Genomic DNA, 23,638 nt, shown 5'->3' on the forward strand with positions numbered 1-23,638 from the left:
AGGCCCGACAGACAGAAGCCAGCCAACCTGCTCTGCTCTGCTCTGATGCTCCCCATGGATGATGCACACACACCCTACATCTGCATCCCAATGACCAGACCAGACCAGACCAAGTGCGCAGAGTCAGCACAGGCCAGCAGCCACCAGCCCAGCAACAACAACAGCTACTACTGCTACCACCACAACCAGTGTTGCCGCTACAATAACATTCCCAGTCCAGTCACGCGCGCCACAGCCTGAGCCTAGCACACAGCCAACAGCTGCTGCCAGCCAGTGCCTGGCAAGCCCAGCCAACATGAGGAGGAGAGAGCTAAGTAGACGGCGCACGCACATCACCAACCCATCACGACGGCGCAACTGCAAGGGGAGAGGGCACAATTACAGGCAGGAGGAGGAGGAGGAGGCAAGGCAATCCTAGCACAGATTTGAAAGTTTAAAATCCACCAGGACATCTTCTAGAATCTAGACTTCTGTTTTTTCTACCACCAGCTGTAGTGTCTAGTTAGTCAGTGTGCTGTGCAGCTGAGCTGAGCTGCATGTGAGGAAGGGTGATTGTAGCTAGTTCTTTAGTTTCAGCAGACTGAGCATTGAGCATGGGCAGTGGCCTTGGGAAGCAACACAATTACACGACACTCACCTGCTGCTGCTGGTTCTAGAAGTTGCCTCTTCTCGTCTTCACCTCTTCGTGTGTGTGTGTGTGTGTGTGTGTGCAGTGAGTGCATGCCTTTTGCCTTGCTGGAAAGAAATGCTTCTCTGGTCCACCACCACATATCTGCTCAAGGACACAGAGGCCCAAGGCAGAGGTGGTGGCACCAGTGTGAGTGCATGTGTGCTGGTGGTGTTTGCCACCACAGGTGTTTTGTGTGTGTATGTGTGCGCTGCTAGCTAGGAGGGGGGAGGGAGGCAGGGAGGGAGGCTGGGAGGCAGGGGGGAGGAAAGGGGAGGGGGAGAGGGATGTAGAGGGGATTGAAGGGGGGAGGGTCCGGCTCAGAGTTGGTCAGCCACATATTTGTGCACACACGTGCTCACGTGTGTGCTTCGGTGGGAGAGACCAGACTCTCATCATCTGCCAGACCGGGGTTGGGGGCAGGTGAGGCGGTGGTGGGCTGGAAGGGAGGGAGGATGGAAGGTGGTGAAGAGGAAGGGGAGAGGATGAGAGGGGAAGGATGGAGGGAGGCATGGGGGGGAGGAAAAAAAACACGTAGACAGACACACACCACACTACACACAGAAAGCATCCACACACAGAGACAGTGCTAGGCATCCATTCACACAGACAGACAGACAGACAGACAGACACACAACAGGAAGAGACAGACTGAGCCTGCACCACACACACACACACAGACCCAATTCCCCCCCTGCACAGTTATCAATCAATATGTTGTGTTGGCAGCCAGTTCATTGCTATTCTGATGGTTTTGGGTTTTTTGCCATCAGCCAACATCAACAGTGACCACAATCAAGATGAACATAAGATGATAATAATTCATTCGTTTCATTTCAAAAAATCACCCAATCATTTTCTCCATGTAAACCAAGCCCCCCACACATGATTTCTGGTGACATTTTCAATAAAATCAATTCATTTGGCATTCATCATTTTGTTCTCCCTTTGTCACCTTTTTTTCTTTCTTTTGCATAATTTTGAGGCTTGATTTTGACATGGGGTTTTTAAAGAAAAAATTATTTACATGTTTATTTACATACAGTATTTACATATCTACACTGCATTTTAGAACGTATACCCGCCGCTGCCGCTAAGTCTAGTACTCCGTGGGCTGTGCTACTTTGGGGGGGTGTGCCGTGCCCACGCCAGGTCCCCAAATGCTGACAGGTGGATAGATAAAGGGCCTGTGCTGGTCAGCATTGGGTTTCTTTTTAGGTGGGCGTGGGCATTGTAAACATCTGGCCAGTCGCAGCACTACAACTACTACTACAACTGCATCTCTGTGTGGGCACACTACACGCTGCGACTGGCTGGCACGGCTCAGCATCTGTCACGTCAGCTCAGCTAGAGGTGGAAGGGGGGAGGGTAGGGATAAGCAGAGGTCGAGCCAGGCAGGTGACCAACCATGGGGCAACCCACGGTAATCACTCGCCCGTCTCAAACTGCAGCTTGGGGTAGCCCAACAGGGGGAGGTTCACCTTAAGGAAGACCAGCTGCTCCACCAGACCAGGGTCCAAGCGGGAGCGAGAGGGTGTCACCACGTCCCCGGCACGTGAAAACACCCGCTCGCTCTGGACACTGGTTGGGGGGCAGGAGAGGAGGCGCACAGCCACCACCGCCAGGTCCGGCCAGACTTGGCGGCGGCTCGCCCAGAACTGTGCGCAGTCCACGCCGTCTCCCTCCACAGGCTCCTCCAAGTACTGCGCAACGCATTGCTCAGCTCTGGAGGGGGGCCTGGCAGGTCGAGCCTCCCGCATACCAGGCATGGCGCCATAGCAGAACCGCTGAAACCACTGGGCGGATCTCGAGTCGGTAGCAAATGGCTGCTGCGATGGCGCCGCCTGGGATGCCGCGCTGCTGGACTGGGAAGAGGGAGGGGAAGGGGAAGCTGACGCCGGCTGGCCGCCCATGCTGCTGCTGGGTGCGGGTTGGGCCGCGAGGGCTGCCCCCGCACCACTACCAACACCCTGGTCTCTGCGGGCCCTAGCGGCCTCCTCCTCCCTAACCTTCTCGACCAGGATGCCCTTCCACCTGGGCAAGTCGTCGGCACTCACGGCATTGCCCTTGAGGGCTGGGTGACAGAGACAAGCGAGGACATACTCCTCCCTGTCTCCCAGCACATCAACGAGCCGCTTGTCAACCCCAGACCTCAGCCTCCCAGCCAGAGCACGACCCTCTGGCGTGGTCAGAGAGATATGGAGTCCACCCATCAGCTTCTCGAGACCAACAGCTGTGGGCAGCGCCTGGCTCAAGGGAGTGGTGTCGCCACACAAGCCCTTCGTGGCAAGCTGGAAGGGCTCGAGTGCCGACACCGCCTCGGACATCTGCTTCCACTCTGCGTTCGAGAAGTCGCAGACATCCAAGGACTCGTCCCTCGCCAGGGCGACAAGGGCTCTCTCCTGCTCCAACAGGCGCTGGAACAGGAGGAAGGTGGAGTTCCACCGCGTCTCCACATCCGTAGGGATGAGATGGCGAGGAAGGCCAAGGTCATCCTGCTTCTGGCGAAGCAGTCTCCTGGACTTCTCGCTGCGGTGGAAGTGGGCGGCCAGCTTGCGGGACTTATCCACAAGCGTGGCCGTGGCAGCAACAGCACCTGCGATGGGGCGGGCCCCCTTCTCCTGGGACGCCCTCAGCTCCTTAAGGCCAAGGGCGTCCCTGACGGTCAGATGGAGCGTGTGTGCCATACACCGTATGTTCACACAGTCCATGACTGTCTCGACAGCGGCGGTAACGTTGGCTCCATTGTCGGTGACAATGAAGCCGCGGGAGAGGTGTGGACACCCGCCAATCCACTCCTCTATCTGGCGGTCGAGTACGGCCGCCACCTCCTCCGCGGTGTGCCTCGTGTCCATCGTCTCCACGTGCAGGACGGCCCACCTGTGCCGTAGTGCATCGGGAGCCGCGCCGGACCCGGAAGCATCGCCCGCGGAGGTCCCCTCACTCTCCGGTCCCCACCAGTGGTCAGTGAGGGCCAGGAAAGAAGCGTGCATCCCACTGACACTGGTCCAGAGGTCAGTCGTGAAATGCACGCTTGTCCCGGCCGGAGCTGCACGCAGCTCGGCCGACACGAGCTCCCTGCACCGGCGGTACAGGGAGGGGACCACGTTCCGGCTGAACGTCGTCCTTGAGGGGATGACGTATTCGGGAGCCAGGTATTGGAGAATACGGCGGAAGCCGTTGTTCTCGACCACCTGAAACGGCTGGTCATCGGTGGAAATCATCTCCCCTATGAGGCGGGTGAGGTGATGATGGTCCACGCGAACAATACGCTGGCTGCCCGAGGACTGCGTCCACCGCTGGACGGGCAGTGTAGCCTGCCTGCTGGCTGGCACACTGCCGCTGCCCGCCCTAGTGGCAGATGCACAAGGCGCACTAGCGCTGCCAGCCTGTCCCCTGAGACCTGGGTGGTGACGCTCTAGGTGTCTCCACATAGGCGTCGTACCCAGGTGCGCAGGGTCCCTTCCACGGCTGACAAGCATCCTGCAGTGGACACAGCGGGCGTGGAATGGGGCATCTTGAGGGACCTCAAAATGCACCCATGCACCACTGCCCTTGGCCTCCTGCGCCCTGGGCGCCGTCCTAGGCCGTTTCTCGCAGGGTGGCTGCAGTCCTAGGGGGGGGGCGGCCGCCGCTGCCTGCCCACTGCTGCCACCCAACCCGCCCCTTCCGCCCTCCACAGCGGAGGAAGGGCCCGGCTCAACTGGCATCGGAGAGGCAGGCCTCTCCTCCACCACCTCGCCAGACCGCTCCCCACCAGAGTGTTGGGCTTCACGAGGGGGGGCCCCACTGAGCGGCGAAAGGATAGGGGGAAGGGGCCCCAGAGGGAGGGAGAACCTGGCTGCATCGCTGCCAGCCGCACGGTCCTCACCGCCCTCTACCTGCTCTTCCAACTCCACAGTCTCCTCCACCTCAACAACTGGCGGTAGCTCAGCAGCACCTGGTGCCGCCGGCGAGGAGGGACCCGCCACAGCCCTAACAGTGCCTCTGCCTCTGCCGCGATTGGCGGCAGCAGGCGTGGGGAACTGAATCCTGCGCACCAAAGATGGGGCCGGAGCAAAGAATTCTCCAATGGGGAGAACTGGGGTGTCCTCAGGCTCCCCGCGTCCTCTCCCTCCCCGTGCCGCAGGCGCACCCCGCACCTGGCCTCTCCCACCTCTGCCTGCCAGCCTTGAGCGAGCCCTGCCCGCCACACGGCGCTCAGACATGCTGCTAGGTCAGAAGGAGGGAGACTTTAGGAGGAAGGCCAGACAGGGTCAAAAAAATAATTTGGAGGGGCTTAGGGGCCAAAAAAAAGGCAGCTGATTTGGAGGCGGCGGGGGGGAAGTTTGTTTTCAAAAAAGGAAGCCAATTGGGGGGAAAGGAAGACTTTTTGATATGGGGGGGGAAGCCAATCGAAGTGAGGGGGAGGGTGTCCTTTTTGAATTTGGGAGTCAACCACCAAGCCAATTGGGGAGATGGGTCTGGGAGGGTTTTTTTTTAGAAAAATAGGGGGTTAAAGGGTGGAACCCCGGTGTGGGAGGGTGGCACGGGCAGTTGGGTGGAGTAGTTGTGGTGTGGGTGGCAAGTTTTTAGCTTTTTTGGGGGGGGAGTGGATGGGGGGAGGGCACAGCACCTACCGGGGGTGGGGGAGGGATGCAGTCAACGCTTGGGAACCTGCAGATCAAAGGAGGAAACCCTTATTTAGTGAACTGGAACACAAAGTGTGGGTTCTGGGGGGTGGTTCTCAAGTAATGCTCCTGTGGGGGGAGCATCAAACTCAATGCAGCCTATTTAGTGACTCTAAATTGCACACAACCAAAACCAGAACCCAGTCACACCAACACAGAGGTTGAACCCACCCACTCTGTGACTCTGCCTGCCCAATGCCATGGCAAGCAAGCAGCAGCAAACACTTGATGGCAGCCTCATGGATTGAACATCATGATCATCATCATACGTGTGTATTGGCCCAGCATGTAGTGGCAGCATCAGAGCCCAGCCAGGACCCCACTCAGACTGCCCCAGAGGCAAGGAAGCACTCTGGCATGGCATGGGCCCAGCATGTAGTGGCAGCATCGCATCAGAACCCTGGACCCCACTCAGACTGCCCCAGAGGCAAGGAAGCACTCTGGAAGGCACCTGTTCAAAAACCACCTGCAAGACGCATGCAATGCAACGCAACACACAGCAGCAATTTCTTTACTGGGCATGGGCATGAAGACACAAGTTTTACAACAGTACATCTCCTCTCCAAGGTTCCCTCCCTCCTCCCCACACCCAAATGCATTTCAGAATAGGGGTGTCCCTATTTAAAACCGCCAGCTAGGGAGAGAAAGGGGCAACAAAAGGTGCACAATCGCACACGCACTAACCCCTCTTCTTCCGGTCCTTCTCCTGCCGCTCACTGCTGGTCACGGATTCGCCGCCGCCAGCCAGCCACCCTGGGCTGAGACACAGCAGGGCGGCCGCACGAGGCACACAGGCAACCGGGGTAGTTCAACAACGATGGAGGGGCAGAAGTGAGGAGACAACACTATTTGTGTCGCTCAACTCACCCCCAAGCAGAGACAAAATCAACCAAAAACTATAAAAAGAAAAAAAAAAAACCGATGGCAGCCGCCAGGTGGGTAGGCTACTGTGTGTGGCTGCAGCTGTGGGAGAGGAGGTGGAAAGTGAAGGGGAGCAGAGAGAGAAAAGACTAAGAGAGAGAGAAAAGAGAGGGGGGGCAGGGACAAAGAGAAAGAGAGGAGAGAGAGAGAAAAGAAAGAGAGAGAGAGGAGAAAGAGAGATGATAGAAAGAGGAGAGAGGAGAAGCGCAGCGCAGCAGGGAGGGGGGATTCAGGTGTGGGGGGAGGACACAGCAGTAGCAGCGGTCCAAAGAGGTGGGGGGAGCAGAGAGGGTGTGTGTGGTTGGGGGCTAGTGTGTGGCAGGGGGCCTGGGGTAAGTGGAGAGAGTCGGGGGCAAGGAGGAAAAGAGGTGGGGTGGGGGGAGCAGAGAGGGTGTGTTTGGTTGGGGGCTAGTGTGTGGCAGGGGGCCTGGGGTAAGTGGAGAGAGTCGGGGGCAAGGAGTAAAAGAGGTGGGGTGGGGGGAGCAGAGAGGGTGTGTGTGGTTGGGGCTAGTGTGTGGCAGGGGGCCTGGGGTAAGTGGAGAGAGTCAGGGGCAAGGAGGAAAAGAGGTGGGGTGGGGGGAGCAGAGAGGGTGTGTTTGGTTGGGGGCTAGTGTGTGGCAGGGGGCCTGGGGTAAGTGGAGAGAGTCGGGGGCAAGGAGGAAAAGAGGTGGGGTGGGGGGAGCAGAGAGGGTGTGTGTGGTTGGGGGCTAGTGTGTGGCAGGGGGCCTGGGGTAAGTGGAGAGAGTCGGGGGCAAGGAGGAAAAGAGGTGGGGTGGGGGGAGCAGAGAGGGTGTGTGTGGTTGGGGGCTAGTGTGTGGCAGGGGGCCTGGGGTAAGTGGAGAGAGTCGGGGGCAAGGAGGAAAAGAGGTGGGGTGGGGGGAGCAGAGAGGGTGTGTGTGGTTGGGGGCTAGTGTGTGGCAGGGGGCCTGGGGTAAGTGGAGAGAGTCGGGGGCAAGGAGGAAAAGAGGTGGGGTGGGGGGAGCAGAGAGGGTGTGTGTGGTTGGGGGCTAGTGTGTGGCAGGGGGCCTGGGGTAAGTGGAGAGAGTCGGGGGCAAGGAGGAAAAGAGGTGGGGTGGGGGGAGCAGAGAGGGTGTGTGTGGTTGGGGGCTAGTGTGTGGCAGGGGGCCTGGGGTGAGTGGAGAGAGTCAGGGGCAAGGAGAAAAAGAGGTGGGGTGGGGGGAGCAGAGAGGGTGTGTGTGGTTGGGGGCTAGTGTGTGGCAGAGGGGTGTTGGGGGGAAGGGGAGGGGGCAACAACAAACAGCAAAGGAGAAACTGGAACAACTCGGGCAGCAGCAGCGATTAGGCTGGATGGGGTGGTTGGGGGAGGAGCTGGGCCTGGGCTAGGGTAGGGTCTGGGAGGAGGGAGGGTGGGGGGGGCAGGCAGGGGGGGGAGGAGGAGGAGGAGGGTAGCAAAATATATAAAGCAATATATATCAAGAGAACACAAGCCAGAAGTTTAAAAAAAAAATTTAAAGAAAGACTATAACCAGCAGAAAAAACTTGGGGGTGGGGGTGTGGGGAGGGGGAACCAAACACAGACTCTGAGGGGGGCCACTAATTGAACAGAGACAATGAAACCACAATTGCTGCAAATTAATAATAGCAAATGAATAAGTGGAACCAAGCAAAGAAAACTGGACTCGGTTTGGCAGCAGCAAACTTGGGAGAAGGCTGGATGGGGTGGGGTTGGGGTGGGGTGTGGTTGGACTTGGAGGGGCAAGTTTGGAGCAGGGAACCAAAACTGATTATATGGGACAACAAGAAACAACAACAGAATCCTCTGGGGGTGGGGGGGAGGGATTCAGGGAACCAACTCGCAGGGCAGCAGCAGTCAGCAGAAACAAACAAAATGGTACAATTTAAGCAAAACCAGCAAGCAATATATAACTGAAACCAATGGAATGCAATGTGAAAATCAAAAAGTTGGACAACAACAAGGCAGGACAAAGAGCAATAATTAATGGAAGAAGATTTAAAGCAATGAGGATGCAGTGGGTGGGAGTGGGGGAGGGGGAGGGTAGGCCCAAAGGATGAGAAGGGAAAGGGGGGGGGAGGGGGGGGAGAAAAGCAGACAGACAAGGAACAGGGAAAATTGGGGGAAATTAAGAAGAAAGTAAAGTGAAGTAACACACAGTATACAGACAAGAGACAGACAGAGAGAGGAGACACACAGAGAGTCACAAAGGGCAGGTGGACAAAGGATTAGACAGAGCACACACAGAGAGACACAGGACACAGTCAGGACTCACAGAGACACCAGAGCAGCCAGCAAAGGGCAAGCAGGTCTCAGAGATGATCCCACAACTGCAGCCAAGAGAAGTTTCCAGAGAAGAGGCTTGGGTTTATATAGGTTTGAAATTCCCTCCTTTGGGAGCCCCCACCTTTGCACTCCCCCCACGGCCAACAGGGTGCCAACTCTCAACAGTGCAACAGCCAAGCAGCCTACCAGACCAAAGGACTCATTCTGGCCAATCAAGGATCAATAGCGCAGCCAATACAATGCCTGGAAATAGCATCACAAAATGGATGCAAGGAGGAGCAAAAGTTTCGGGAAGGAGACACAAAATGGAGGACAGACTTGGAACTTTAAAGAGACACTCCAGAGACTCAATTTCATTCCCGAACCGGTTCGGGAAACCTGAGCCGGTTCGGTACCGAACCGGCTCGAATTCGGTCCGGCTCGGTCCCGGAAGGGCCCGATTCGGTCCGGGATCGAGCCGCCGGATCCGGACCGGTTCGGACGAACCGGTCCGGATCCGAACCGAACCGCACATCCCTAGTTTAGGTTAACACTGCTCTGTAGAACAAATGAAGTCATTTTGCTCTCTTCTCTTTGGTACTTTTATTTCCTGCAGTCTTCTCTCCGTTTCATCATAATTTTGACACTTTCCACTTCACAGTACAGTTTTAATACAGTGAATAGCGTTTGAATGGATTAGGCACCTAATTAGGAATATATTTCTGGAAGTACGGCTTTTGGTCTCCAGTTGTGGTTTCAGCTTGCTGGGTAAAGAGAGTGCTTTCCTCCTCCAGAATAATGACATTCTGTATACATTTGAAATTTCTTGAGAGTGGTCTTGGTGTTCAGGTTATGGTTCTGTTAGCAACTTTGTCTATGAGGCAAGCTCCTGCAGAGCAAATAATGAGCTGTCTAGTAAAAGCCCTGGAAGCTGCTGCAATTTGTGTTGTAAGCAGAATGTTTACTTTAGGGAATATTTTCATTACATCAAGACATATTTTTATTACTCTGTTGGCACTGAATGCTGTCATTCTATATACCTGTGTCTTAATAATGTTGCTTTATCCGTGATTCATAAATGATGCATTTGCTGCCATTTGGTTGCTGGGCAGATGTTAATTTCATCTTTAAACTTATTAGAAGCAGATGAAAGGGTGTTTATAAAATGTGTTGAAATTTTGCAACATATTTTCTAAATGGTGCGAGTTCTTAAAAGATGATCGTGTGTGTGTGTGTGTGTGTGTGTGTGTGTGTGTGGCTGTGCCACAGTATAAGAGTTCAGTTTGATCTGTCTTCATGCTGAAATCAATGTTATTCTTCACGCTGAGCTTGGCCTTGACTCAATGGGAAGCATCACCATCAGAAGAGAAATTCTAAGTTTTAGGCATAGATTTCCTTAAATCTCTGGCAGAGACAAGATCTTACTCAAGAACAAGTCTTTATTTCAGAACTTACCACAATTCAAGCTGAAAGCCACAAGAACAGTTTATCTCAACTGGTATGAGGGAACAAACGCACTTGATCTGTGAAGGACCCCATTTACTGCCTTTTGCCTCCATGTTGAAATAATGGAAATATATTCCATTACCAACTACCTGAATGAATGCTTTATTATTGTTATTGTTATTATTATTATTTATTTATTTACTCAGTCAGACAAGTGTTATTGACTGGTTTGTTTTATCCAGACATCGAGTCCTTCCCAAGGACCTGGGATGGCTGAATTTTATGGTCAATGTTGTTGCTGCTGTTATAGATATCGTCGCAGAATATAGGCTGTTCCCAGTAAAGTTGTTTTTGTAATTGACTGATGGTGATTTCTGTGGCCCCTATAGTGTTGAGGTGCTCTTCAAGGTCTCTTAGAACTGCACCCAGGGTGCCAATTACCACTGGGATGATTTTGGTCTTTTTCTGCCACAGCCTTTCAATTTCAATTTGTAGATCTTTATATTTTGTGATTTTTTCTATTTCTTTTCTTCTATTCTGCTATCCCCTGGTATTGCTATGTCGATTATTTTAACCTGTTTTCTTTCTTCTCGACTACAGTTATATCTAGTGTATTGTGTGGCAGATGTTTGTCTGTTTGTAGTTGGAAGTCCCATAATATTTTTACATCTTCATTTTCTTCAACTTTTCCAATTGTATGGTCCCACCAATTTTTGGCTACAGGTAGCTTGTATTTTTTTTGCAGATGTTCCAGTGTATCATCCCTGCTACCTTGTCATGCCTTTGTTTGTAGTCAGTCTGTGCGATCTTTTTACAACAGCTGATTAGGTGGTCCATGGTTTCATATGCTTCTTTACAAAGGCGGCACTTGCTGTTTGTTGTTGACTTTTCTACTTTTGCTCTTATTGCATTTGTTCTTAGTGCCTGTTTTTGTGCAGCCAGTATTAAACCCTCTGTTTCTTTCTTCAAGTTGCCATTCTTAAGCCATTGCCAGGTCTTGGTGATGTCTGACTTTCCACTTATATTGTGCAAATATTGACCATGCAGTGGCTTATTTTTCCATTTTTCTGCTCGGTTCTTGACTTGTTCTTTCTTGTAGGCCTGCTTTCTTTCATTGGTGTTGAATAGTTTCTCGTTATTGACCATTTTAAGTGCATCTTCTTCACTGTCCTTGATATATTCTTCAAGGCCTCTTTTCTCCTCCTCTACTGTTTGATGGACTTGCAGCATTCCTCTTCCACCTGAGCTGCGAGGGAGGTATAGCCTATCTACATCACTGCGGGGGTGCAGAGCATGATTGATGGTCATGATTTTCCTGGTCTTATGATCTAGCGTCTCTAGCTCTGCCTGGGTCCAGTCTATTATTCCTGCAGTGTGTCTGATCACAGGTATAGCCCAGGTGTTTATGGCATGTATGGTGTTCCCGCCATTGAGTTTGGACTTCAGGATTTTGCTAACTCTCCTGATGTATTCACTTCCAATTTTTCTTTTAACTTCAGTGTGTGCAATGTTATCAGCCTGGAGAATGCCCAAGTATTTGTAATGTTCTTTCTCTTCCAGGTTCTGGATGTTGATTCCATTGGGTAGTTCTATTCCTTCTGTTTTTGTTATTTTCCCTCTGTTCATTATTAATGCAGCACACTTGTCTAGTCCAAACTCCATTGCTCTTATCGCTACTGAATATACGGACAGTGTTTAGCAGTGATTCGATTTCTGACTGGGACTTTCCATACAACTTCAGATCGTCCATGTACAGCAGATGGTTGATTTTACTTGATGTTTTAGATGTTTGGTATCTGAGGCTTTTTTTTGTTTAGTATTTGTGAAAGTGGGGTCATGGCGATTACAAACAACAGAGGGCATAGTGAGTCCCCTTGAAAAATACCTCTTCTAATGCTAACCTGTCCAAGTGTCGTGCCATTGATTGTTAACTGTGTACTCCACATGCTCATTGCTTTTTTAATAAATATCTGAATGTTTTTGCTGACACCAGTTGTTTCTAAACATTTTAGTATCCATGTGTGAGGCAATGAGTCGAAGGCTTTCTTGTAGTCAATCTATGCAACACTGAGATTTGTTTTTCTTCTCTTGCAATTTTCTAAAATTATTTTGTCAATCAGCAGCTGTTCTTTTGTGCCTCTGGTGTTCAGGCAATTTCCTTGCTGTTCAACTGGCAGCTGTTTGTTAGTTAATAAGTGTTGCATCACTTCATCTGCTATTATTCCAGTTAATAATTTGAACATGGTTCAAATCACCAGTTGCAGGGGAGTAATGGCAGGAGAGAGGGCACACCCTCAACTCCTGTCTGTGGCTTCCAGTGGCATCTGGTGGGCCACTGTGCGAAACAGGATGCTGGACTAGATGGGCCTTGGTCCTGATCCAGCAGGGCTGTTCTTATGTTCTTATGGTTGGCAGGCAGGTTATCGGTCTATAATTACTTGGAACTGTACCTTTTGCTGAGTCTTTCATTATGAGATGAGTTTTCCCAGTTGTTAGCCGTTGTTCAATATCACCTCCTTGCAAAATGTGATTGAACTGTTTTGATAGTTGTTTATGGAGGCTTGTTAGGTGTTTAAGCCAAAAGCCATGCAGTTCATCGTCACCTGGTGCAGTCCAATTTTTAATTTTCTTTGCTCTTTCACTTATTAATTCTGGTGTTATTATTAGATCTTGCATTTGTTGGTTACATTTTTGACCTCTTTCATCCAGCCTGCTTTTTTATTATAATCTATTGGATTGTCCCATAATTTCCCCCAGAAATTGCACTGTTTCTTCTTTATTTTGTGTTTCTGTGTTTCTTGCAGTTTCTCCTTCTATGCTTTGGTAGAAGCGTCTCTGATTCGACGGGAATTGGAGTTTCTGCCTGTGTTGTGTAATTCTGGCTTCGTATCTGCAAATCTTCTTTGACACTGTTATTTGCTGCTTTATTATTTCCAGGACTTCTCTAATTTTCTTTGAATCTAGGTGGTATTTTTTGATCAGATACTTTGTTTTCATTCTTCAGCTTCTTGTCTTTCATATCTTTCAATTTACTAGCATCTGATCTAAGCCTGGCAATTTTATTTTCTATTCTAATCTTCCATTTAGGTGATGTACTACTTTCTTTTTTTACAGGTCCACTGATTTTATATCCAAGCTCTTGTGGTGTTATTGTTGCTGCACTGTACATTAGTTGGTTTGTTTCTTGCAAATTATTGGTTGTTATTTCTGCAAGTGCAGCATTTACATCTATTAATGCCTGAGCAAGTTGTTTTTTGGCAACTGTTTTTAGAGCTGGAAGTCGAACCCTGGTGGTTGTTTGATTCATGTGCTCAGTTATTTTTTGTTTTAGTTCTTGTTGCTTTTCTGTTAAACGGCATTTGGGTTTTTGAGGTGAAGGCAAAGGGAGGTTGCCTGGTTTTGATTTTGAAACAGTTCAGCAACAGTGGCATCCTCTGTTTCCAACACCTCCTCCACCTGCACCTGAGCAACTTCTTCAGTTGGTGGTAATTCTTCTTCCATATCTTGAGCCTGTGTTGCTCTTTGCAGTTCTTCTAGCTCAACTCCTGTGAATACTTTATTTCTTATTATGAATCTTCTCTGGTCTGCTAGCCTTTGTTCTGTTATTTCTGTATCTGGATGCTTCTCTTTCCAAATTTGGTACATTCTTTTAAAATAACCTCTTCTAGTTGGACTAGACTTGTAATAACAGATCATTATTTCCTTGTTGGCATTTTTCATATATATTTTTTTGGTTAAGCGACGTTTCTTCCAGTAACCTTGCAGTCTCCAGTCCTGGTTGCTCAACTGAAGATCTTGAGTCCTGTAGCCCACTTGCCACCAGATGTCCAGGGACTCCAGCACCTGGCGCGGTCGTTGTTGACCCGGGTGATGACCGATCCAGTATCGATTTAGTAAAGTTATGTCTCACCATATTGTTGATGGGAGAGGCACTCTTCGTCTGGCTCCTCTGGTGAGACCTGTCCAGTATGGTTGAACCTCTGGCATAGCTCTCACCTTCCTCAGAGCATGCAAGTCCCACAACCACGGCAAGGTAGTGCCTCACTGGGGGATGTTGTTGTTGTTGTTACATTTATATCCCACTCTTCCTCCAAGGAGCCCAGAGCGGTGTACTACATACTTGAGTTTCTCTTTCACAACAACCTTGTGAAGTAGGTTAGGCTGAGAGAGAAGTGACTGGCCCAGAATCACCCAGCTAGTTTCATGGCTGAATGGGGATTTGAACTTGGATCTCCCCAGTCCTAGTTCAGCACTCTAACCACTGGTCTTTGACAACACCAAACCAGCATAAAATATAGTATAAATAAGACAAATACATAATAGCAGAATCTTCATAATACCATTAACCATAAATTAAAACATCTGAGACCTAACCTTACATGCAGCTGCACAGAATTTGGCCACACAGAGGGTTATGGGTGTATAGCAATCAGCTAAAAGGAAAGAAATATAACGCATATTTAATAAGAGAGGAGGAATGAGAGAAATACAGAAAACTCTATAAAACAGTGTAAAAGAGCATGAGTCACAGACTCAATGGCCTGACCACAGGGAAATATTCGGTTGTTAAAGGGGATTTTTTTATACTTGCCCTCCAACAGCGCAGGTGGGAGCACATTAAACTGCACAAGAAAGAAGGCCCTTCTCTGAGACAGAATGCTTAGTCTTGTTAGAGAGTGAGTTGCTCTAGGATAATTTGGAGGAAATCTACCAGGAAAATTCCTTGTGTAGACCAATCCCAAATCACTCTCTATTGTCGTGTTTGGTTTGTATTGTATTTGTATGTATGTATGTATTTTATTTTCATTCATTCATTCATTTATAAATAATATTTTTATACCGCCTGATTTGTATACCTCTATAATTTATAATTCCTTTATAAGTTTTATAAGTTTACAAGTCCTTTAGCAGCATCAGGTCCCAATGGCATTAAAAACTGAGATGAAAACCCATGCTTGCCCAGCATATCTGGGTTTTAATTTCTGGTTTATTTTAAAATTCAAAACCCGATTTTGGAGTTTTTAATCACTGTAATTGTTTCATTGTTGTTTTAAAATGTTTTTAAATTGTTAATTGTTATATTGTTTTGTTTTAGCTCTTTACTGTTTTAGTGGTGTGTTTTAATTGTAAACCTCCCTGAGCTATTTTGGAGGGGCGGTATACAAATCAAATAAATAAATAAATAAAAATAATAAAAATATCATAGAGGCATTTACGTCAACTAGATTGAAAACTGTCTTCCAAAACAAGAGGAGCTAGGCCTTTCAGACGAAAAATAAGTTTACACCAAAAATTAAATATAGTCAACTAAACCTTGGCCTCTTGTTAGGCTGGCTTCCAACCATACAATGGCATTGGGCATGCATCTAGGGACCGAGAATATAGTACACAGAAATTTGGATTGGACTATCTCCATTTGTTTAAACTACCTGTTTTTATCAGCTCCAAACAGCAAAACATTTCTGGACAGAAGCAAAAAACATGGCCTACCATCTTATAGCTATGAGATCAGGCCTGAGCTAAAGTTTAGTCAAGCTTGAAACTCTGCTTATTCATAGCTATTGCCAAAATTCTTTTAAATTGGAAAAAAACCAAAACCTGAGGTGGAACCCCTCTGCCAAACACATTTTGAGATGTAGTGCATAGTAAATACTACCCCCTGCTGTTTTGGCACAGTGCCTCATAGGTCTGGGTGACGTTTTTATTCCAGCACAATGAACATCTTTGTGCTGCTCATACTGTAGGTGTGAAGCTTCCCCGTAGAATTGAGCTGTAAATGTACTTTCATTTACTGCAAGGAAGCACAATAAGAGGTTCCCCACAAACTTGTTTTCTTATCCTTGATCGTGTCTACCATTTGTCAAAATGGCACTGGGTGGCAGATGTGTCAGAGTGGTTGCTCAGAATTGTTGCTGTGATGGATCATGTTTTTGCCATGCTTGGTGCCATTTTCTGTTTTGGAGCATGATGTTGAAACCATAGCATGAAACCTGAATTTTCCTGAATTTGTTTTGTTTTGTTTCACCGTAGAATCATGTGTTATGGACTCCCAGACTTTTATAGACAGAGAGGCAATGAAAGTGCATGAGGATTATGAAGGCTGTCGTTCTTGGCAGCTCATTTCACTGCCTTGGATCTAAACAGTCATGAGTGGAAAGAAACTCTTCTGTAAATTCTTTGTGCTAGTGCTAGTACAAGTTTTCTTAAAGTGTAGCTCAACAATGTATCAGAAGTTGTGTTACAGTAGAAGAAATAAGGAAGCCAATAAGGAAGATAGAGGCTGTGGTTTATGAAGTGTCCCAGGCCATAAACATGGTTTTGCAAAGAGCTTGCACAATGGCAGATCTCCTGGATTTGGGGGTCACTTTCCTTATGCATAGCGTCTCCTCTGGGTTGTAAACAACCCTTCCATGAGTGGAAGAGCCTTTCTGCTAGTGGAAGGGCACTTTGGGATCCAAGCTGCTATGCTTTATTACCATAGAAATAGAAGGCAGCCTTATGCATAGTCCGTCGTCCCCCGCCTCGCTCAAGCCACTAGCTGGTGGTGGATGGGAGGAAGAGAACTAGCTTGCATGTGTGCACTATATCCTTTTTCCAAAATTTAGTAAGCTCTTAATCTCAAAGCTTTGAAAACCAAAAGCTCATTTTATTTATTTTATTTTTGTATTACGTTTATATCCTGCTCTTCCTCTGAGGAGCTCAGAGTGGTGTACATGCTTATTTTTATCCTCACAACAACCCTGTGAGGTAGGTTAGGCTGAGAGATACCTTTTGCCATATTTTCATTGCTAGCATCTCTCCACATATTAACACACAAAGGTGGAGGGAGGGGGAGAATCCTTTTTGCATAAACGGAAACCTATTTGTAAAATACTGAGAACAGAGCTTTGATCATCCCTTTTGCTCCACTTTTCTTTCCTTGCCGCCATTTTCAAAGTTAATTTGAGACATGGCTTTCTCAGCTCCAGTGCTGATTTCCAATGTGTTAAAACAGTTTAAGAACATAGAAATACCCTTTTGGCATTGGATCACCCCGTGAAACAGATTGTCAGGAAACATAGGAGAGACAAAAGGAAGTAAATTTTCACACAGTACATAATTAATGTATGGAATTATCTGCCATAGGATGTGGTGGTGGCCACCATCTTGGATGACTTTAAGTGGGGCTTAGTGGCGCAGTGGGGAAATGCTTGTCTAACAAGCAGTAGGTTGTCAGTTCGAATCCCCGCTGGCACTATATTGGGCAGCAGCGATATAGGAAGATGCTGAAAGGCATCATTCATACTGCATGGGAGGAGGCAATGGTAAACCTCTCCTGTATTCTCCCAAAGACAACCACAGTTCTGTGGTCTCCAAGAGTCTGCATCGGCTTGACGGCACACTTTACCTTTTAGACAAATTGATAGAGGATTAGTCTATCAGCGACTTGTCTTGATAGCTATAGGCTATCTCCAGGTTCAGAGACAGGATGCTTCTGAATACCAGTTGCAGCAGCAGAGGGTGTGTGCCTTCATCTCCTGTTTGTGAGCTTCCCAGAAGCATCTGGTGGGCCATTGTGGGAAACAGGGTGCTGGACTAGAGAGTCCTTGGATCTGATCCAGCAGGACTGTCCCTATGTTCTTATGAGCATGATAAATGTCTGCCAGTTGCTTGTTCTGCATAATAGAGATTGCAGAATTCAGTTTTTATTGCTTTGGAACTTGAGCTGCCTTCTTGCATGATTTGGTTTGTACAAAATATATGCCGCTCTGGGTAATTGTCCCATCCTCAAATAATTTGTAAGTGCTCATACAGTATATTTTTAAAAGTTAGTGTGCTGGATTTTTAGATACATGGCTCGCATTTTTTTAAATTTAGCTAGTTCTTCCATTTGCTTATAAGGAAGCTGACTAGTAATGCTGCATGATAAACATTCTCCTCTGTATTTTTATTGTTACACAGAACGTAGACATTTCAAGACCTCCCGAGGAAGCTCTTGTAACTGTCCCTGAACACCAGTGAATCCCGTGTCCTGATCAGCTATGAAATGTGGTGCTGTTTCCATCATATTATATTAAAGTTATTTATTTCAATCATTCCAATCACTTTGAAATCAACTATAACAAATAATACTTTTTGTGTAGCACGTGACCTTTGGAAATCAACCCACAATCCAATCCTATTAGACAAATTAATTATTCAAAATAAATAGAACTAATTGGCTGAGCCATTTGATTTCTGCTTTGTTAATATCACTCAATCAATTACCATGGATGACTGCTAATTTAAAAACTGATGTTTTGTGTCTTTAAGGCTTGTTTAAGTATTTTGAATACTGGAACAATTAGAAGCTATGAAATCACTGCACTTCCTTATTTATTTTCTGAAAATTAATTTTTTGTAAATTTTCTGTTACTTTTTTTGAGTGATTGGATTGTTTTATATAGACTAATATAACCTCATTAATAGTTGTCCAACAATTAGTTGTGCTCATCCATAGCCTCTGTGATGTAGACATGATAGTTAGCTAACTCTTTCACGTTGAATCCTTTGTGGGGAAATAGTGTGTTCTTCCCCGCATTTTAGAACATACATTTCTCTGATTTCTAGTATCTTCTGAAAGAAATGTATAGTAGTACCTTTTAAGTTTATTTTCTTTAAAAAGTAAGAGTATAGAAATAGATTTCTTCTGCAGTTTGGCAAATATAAGCTGCTTTTGTTTACTAAAATGAGGGATGTCCAGGATATTACTAGTATGAGAGCAAAGATGCATTTGAAATCCTTCTGGGGACAGCAATATGGAGCAGAAATGTACCTGGTGTGGAAAGGGTTAAGTGGTTGTTCCCTCTCCTGCTTCTCCACTCTAAATTCTCCTCCCCTGAAGGTTGCTTAAAAAAAGTGGAGGGGAAGTGGGGGGAGAGACAGTAAGCAAAGAGTGTGTAACACATTTTCTGTCTCTTTGTGGTAGTTTGCTCCTCACATAAATATGGATAAATCCCATTGGAAACAATTTAGGTTTATGGTAGTAAAAGTCTGTTGAGACTGAAAAGCAGTTTTGGACCTTCTGGAAAGGATATCTGGTGCAGATCAAGCTGCTTTTGCCTCTAGATCATGATCTAAAAGGTTACAAGTATAAGGGTGTTTTCCTCATGCACACATTGAGATGGGCAGTAAGCTGTTCAAATAAACAGGTACAATTAACATGTATACAGTAGAACCTTGTTATATGCGGAACTGCTATTTGCGGTTCTGGTTTTTTTGCTGGTAGGTGGCGGGGAGTGGGGCGAGTGAGTGAGTGTTGCTGACACTGAGCAATAAAGCAGGGGCAAAGAGAGCAACGAAGTCCTAGCACACAGATGATCTTTGTGGGTTCAGCTAGTAATATAATAATACACTTTGTTAGCTGCCTCATAGCAAATTGTTCTCTGCTGGAATAGCAGTTTAGATTATTTGGGAAATAAGCTGAACACCTTTGTGCTTGGCTGATCAAAATATAAGGACAAGAGAGATGCAGCAGAACTGTTGATGGAGTCCTGCAGAGGTAGAGGGGATGGAACTGAAGGAGTGCTCTTCGTATACATGTTGTTGGCCTTGCCCATTGTGCCTGAGGATTATGGGAGTTGAAGTCCAACAACATCTGGGAACTCAAGTTTAAGAACCCCTGCCTCACATTAACACAAAAAGTGCCTGCAAGTACAAAATTATCACATGCAAGAGGGATGTTCTATCTCAACTCTTTCCCTGCAGTGCTAATTTTCCACTTGTAGGGACATTTTTTTTAAACTGAAAGAGAGCATTCAACCTGCAGTCTGAATTGATACAGTTCACTCTGCCACCTGATTTTGCTCTGCATGTAAGTCAGTGCTTTAGATTGTAGGGATGTACACGAAACAGATTTTACTTTTTGTTTCAATCACAAAACAAAATGCAGACGACTGAAATGTTTTGTCAAAACAGCAGTCAACCCAGTTGTTTCGACAGAACAAACCTCAAAAAGTTTTGAGTGTTTTGGCCATAGGGAACAATGGAGAAACTTGAAGCACCCCACTGCTCCCCATGAGTAGCTCCTAGAGACACCAAAGTGGGTTGGGTGGTAGGAGATAATGGGTGCTACCTACCACCCAATCCACAAAACAATTTGGCAAGCAGGGTTCGTCGCTCAGCGGCTCTTCACGGCTGAGGGGAAAGACGGGCTGGTGGGGTTCCCGGTTTCTTCTCCGGCGTCGAGGAGGAAAGCGGGCGGCCTCTTTCCCTGGTCTGGGATGCATCTGAGAGGGAGTCGAAGTGAGCGGTGAAGGGATGGCTTGAGAATGGAGACTGATTACAGTCCCATGGACCTGTCCAATAACACAGGGTTGGAAGATATTTCTGAACTCAAGGATTTTGAAGGAACTGACGTGAAGGACATGAGAGTAGAAGCAGAACCTGTTGTAAATGGTGTTTTGTTTGCTGTAAGCAACATGTTTGTCTCAAAAAGCCTTCCATGTGCAGAAGATGTGGCATACATCAATGTGGAAACCAGGGAAAGGAACAGATATTGCCTAGAGTTCACAGAAGCAGCACTTAGGGTGGTCGGTTATGCTTTTGACCAAGTGGATGATGGTGTACAAAATCCCTACCATTAGACTCTCTACTCTTTATTGGACTCGGTTAGCCCAGCATATCGAGAAGCTTTTGGAAATGCTCTGCTACAACGACTAGAAGCTTTGAAAAGGGATGGGGAGTCATGATTGAATCTACAGCTAAAAAAAGGCTTCAGCAAAAGGTTGCTGCTGGTTGGAGTTCTGTACTCTGTCCTGGTGGCAAAGGGAGTAATTTTCTCAACTTGCATTCTTTGCTTTCAAAATTCCTTCCTCTAAAACTTGCAGTTACACCAACTTGTGAGCTATATAGATAGAATAGGGCAAGCAGGCGATTTTAAACAAATTTTTAACCTTTCCCTCAAACCCCCATAGAATCCAGGATATAGGGCTGAGGGAGAGACTTCTGTCTGTAACCTGGAGAAGTCTGACTTTGTGTACTATAGACAATACTGAGCTAGATGGACCAATGGCCTGACAAGAAACACCTGACTTATATGATAACAAGCCAACCAAGAAGCAAGGTGATCACAAGCCAATCGGAAACTAGTGCCAGAAGACCAATCAGCAAGGAGAAAACAGGCCTCCAAAATGGTGCTTGAAACATTTCGAATCAAAATGGGGTTGTTTTGTTTTGCGCTCAAGACATTTGTAACAGCTCATTTCGAGTCTAAACATTTCAGTGTCAAAATGTTTTGCACATCGCTAATAGATCGCTGTGCTTTAGCTCAGAACTTTCAGTATAAGTATAGTCCTTTAGGAGTAATACAGTAGCTAATATGTAATACAGTAAGCTATGTAAAGAGTCTCTATGTATCTCCTGTGGTGGTAAACAATGCCTGTTGCTACACTGGCTTGCTTATGAAGTTCCCAGAAGCATCTGGGTGAGGCCTGCTGTAAATAGACTGCTGAACTAGAACTGGTGTGCACAGTACCCACATCTGACATCCAGGGATCACACTGGTAGATGATGTCCAACTTTCTTCTTTAGATCTGGAAGCAAGAAAAGCTTATGATAATTTCATAAGCCTTATGAGATGTTTGCTTTGGAAATAAGAGTTGTAATGGAAGCTCCAAGACCAAGTTTGGAAATGTGTGAGCATTTGTGACAAGGAATTCGTGGGAGGCACAAGAACAAAATGATATGGCGTTACCGTTCCTTTAACTAGGTGGTGCTTGTACTTTCTTGGCTGGAGCAGTCAGACAGGATCTGTGCTTGAGCTGCTTGCTTTGCCTAGGATCAGGTGGTAAATGGTCCCGTATAGCTATTGTCAGAACGTTCTGAGTGGGTTTCCTTCTATGGAGATCAGCAATTGGCAATCCCAGAAGAGAATCCAATCTCTCTTGGTTGTCTCCCCACCACTGACACATATCAACCTAGAGGTAAGAGGAATATATGAAGAGAGTGGTGGCTGTGGTCACGAGATTTGCAGGAGTTCACTGATGGTAGTAGGGGTCTGGCCCACCACCCTTTCTAAGTGGTCTCCTATAAAACTAGTTGCTGACCAGGGTTCTAGAGCCTGGTGGAGATCACAGGTGGCTGTTTGCCAGAATCCATTTCAGTTAATGCTTGATCTTAACACATGTACTTAATTGCATGTGCTACCCTACTGTTATGAGTGCAATTCTACCTGTAAAAAAACGTAACATTTTCCAAAACAAGCTGTGCTGATTTGATTAATAGCTTATGCTGAGAGGTTAGAAGTTTCACTTAATGCAGGTAAATTGAAATTAAGTGGCGTGTGCACTGTTTAGCAAATAGCAACAAATCTGCAGCACTCAAGCAAGGTATGATCTGCTGGTGACTGGAGAGAAACTAGAAAATGCATCTGTCATAGAAATGAAATTTTATTAAGTGGGCCTAAGCCTATCCTGTATAGCACAGAAGACTTCTTGTTGTTAGAACATAGGAAGCTGCCATATACTGAGTCAGACCATAGGTCCATCTAGCTCTGTATTGTCTACCCAGACTGGCAGCGGCTTCTCCAAGGTTGCAAGCAGGCATCTCTCTCATCTTGGAGGTGCTAGGGAGGGAATTTGGAACCTTCTGCTCTTCCCAGAGCAGCTCCATCCCCTAAGGGGAATATCTTACAGTGCTCACACATTAAGTCTACAACACTATTAATGGTGTAGCCATGTGGTGTCATAGTACATTGTATTTATGAGATAGTAAGACAACCACAGGGCTCTGGTCGCCAGGAGTCGACACCGACTTGATGGCACACTTTACCTTTTAGTACTATAACCTCATAGTTGCTTGTCTGAGAAGGAGTTCAGGGCTGCTCAACTTCAGCCCTCTTGCAGATGTTGGCCTACAACTCCCATAATACCTGTCTATTGGCCACTGTGGCTGGTCATTATGGGAGTTGTAGTCCGAAACAGCTGGGGGGCCAAAGTTGAACAGGTTTAGAGGGAAACTAAGTGAAGTGTATAGGAAATGTCGTCAGTTTCAGACTTGTGACTTTCAAGATTCTGTCCCAGAAGTTCTCTCTTTCCTTCCCTCATTTGTGTGTCAGATTTCCTTCCCTCAGTGTGTAATACATTGACTATGTGGAAATGAAAACTTTGGCTGTCTGTCTGGGTTACACAAGGAGTTTCTGGGATGTGCTGTGCATCCTCTGTGGCTTTCTGTGAAACAGGTGCCGGCCTAGGATAAACTAAACATAATGCCTGAGCCCCAGACCGAAGGCTGAAAGGTCATGTGGATCATCATGATCTCCTAAATGCCTGATAGACTGGTTTACAGTGCAGTGGAGCTGAGGACCAATACATATTCAGAAGTTGCAGGATGAAGGAGCTTTTTACAAAGAATAATACATAGAACAACAGTTTTGTACACAGAACAACAGTCTCTGGTTGGATTTAGGACAAAATGCTGCTTCATTGCAGCCCAACTCTATGCACATTTAGCTGGAAGGAAGCTCTGTGATGTCAGTGAAACTCTCTCCAAGTAAGCATGCAGAGAATTGCAGCTGTGGTTTTCCATGAACTCACTCTAGAATGGGATCTCTGCAGTGGAAAGCTTCATGATCAGGTTGAAGCTCTTGCCCACCCCCCACCCCCCCCCCCCCGCCATCCATAAAAGACTAAAAGCCATCAACACTTGCTGAACTGTTCTGTTCTGTTTTTGTTTCAG

The 23,638-nt window shown here is 47.1% G+C and overlaps 1 protein-coding gene and 1 pseudogene across 2 annotated transcripts in view; both read left to right on the forward strand.

Annotated features, from left to right (window-relative positions):
• The window catches only part of PFKFB4 (6-phosphofructo-2-kinase/fructose-2,6-biphosphatase 4), a 133,435-nt gene that overhangs the window by 106,127 nt on the left and 3,670 nt on the right, over positions 1–23,638 (forward strand). The window contains exon 14 of one of the 2 annotated variants that reach the window (XM_053294054.1): positions 17,885–17,974. The exons of the other annotated variant lie outside the window; for it this stretch is intronic. Coding sequence (XP_053150029.1) covers positions 17,885–17,944 — 60 coding nt within the window. The 3' untranslated portion in view covers positions 17,945–17,974. The remainder of the gene's footprint in view (positions 1–17,884; positions 17,975–23,638) is intronic. 2 annotated transcript variants of the gene reach the window in all.
• On the forward strand, positions 17,983–23,626 carry LOC128344270 (GSK3B-interacting protein-like; annotated as a pseudogene).

Source organism: Hemicordylus capensis, chromosome 2 (assembly GCF_027244095.1).
Source record: "Hemicordylus capensis ecotype Gifberg chromosome 2, rHemCap1.1.pri, whole genome shotgun sequence".
In the NCBI taxonomy this organism is placed as follows: Eukaryota; Metazoa; Chordata; class Lepidosauria; order Squamata; family Cordylidae; genus Hemicordylus; species Hemicordylus capensis.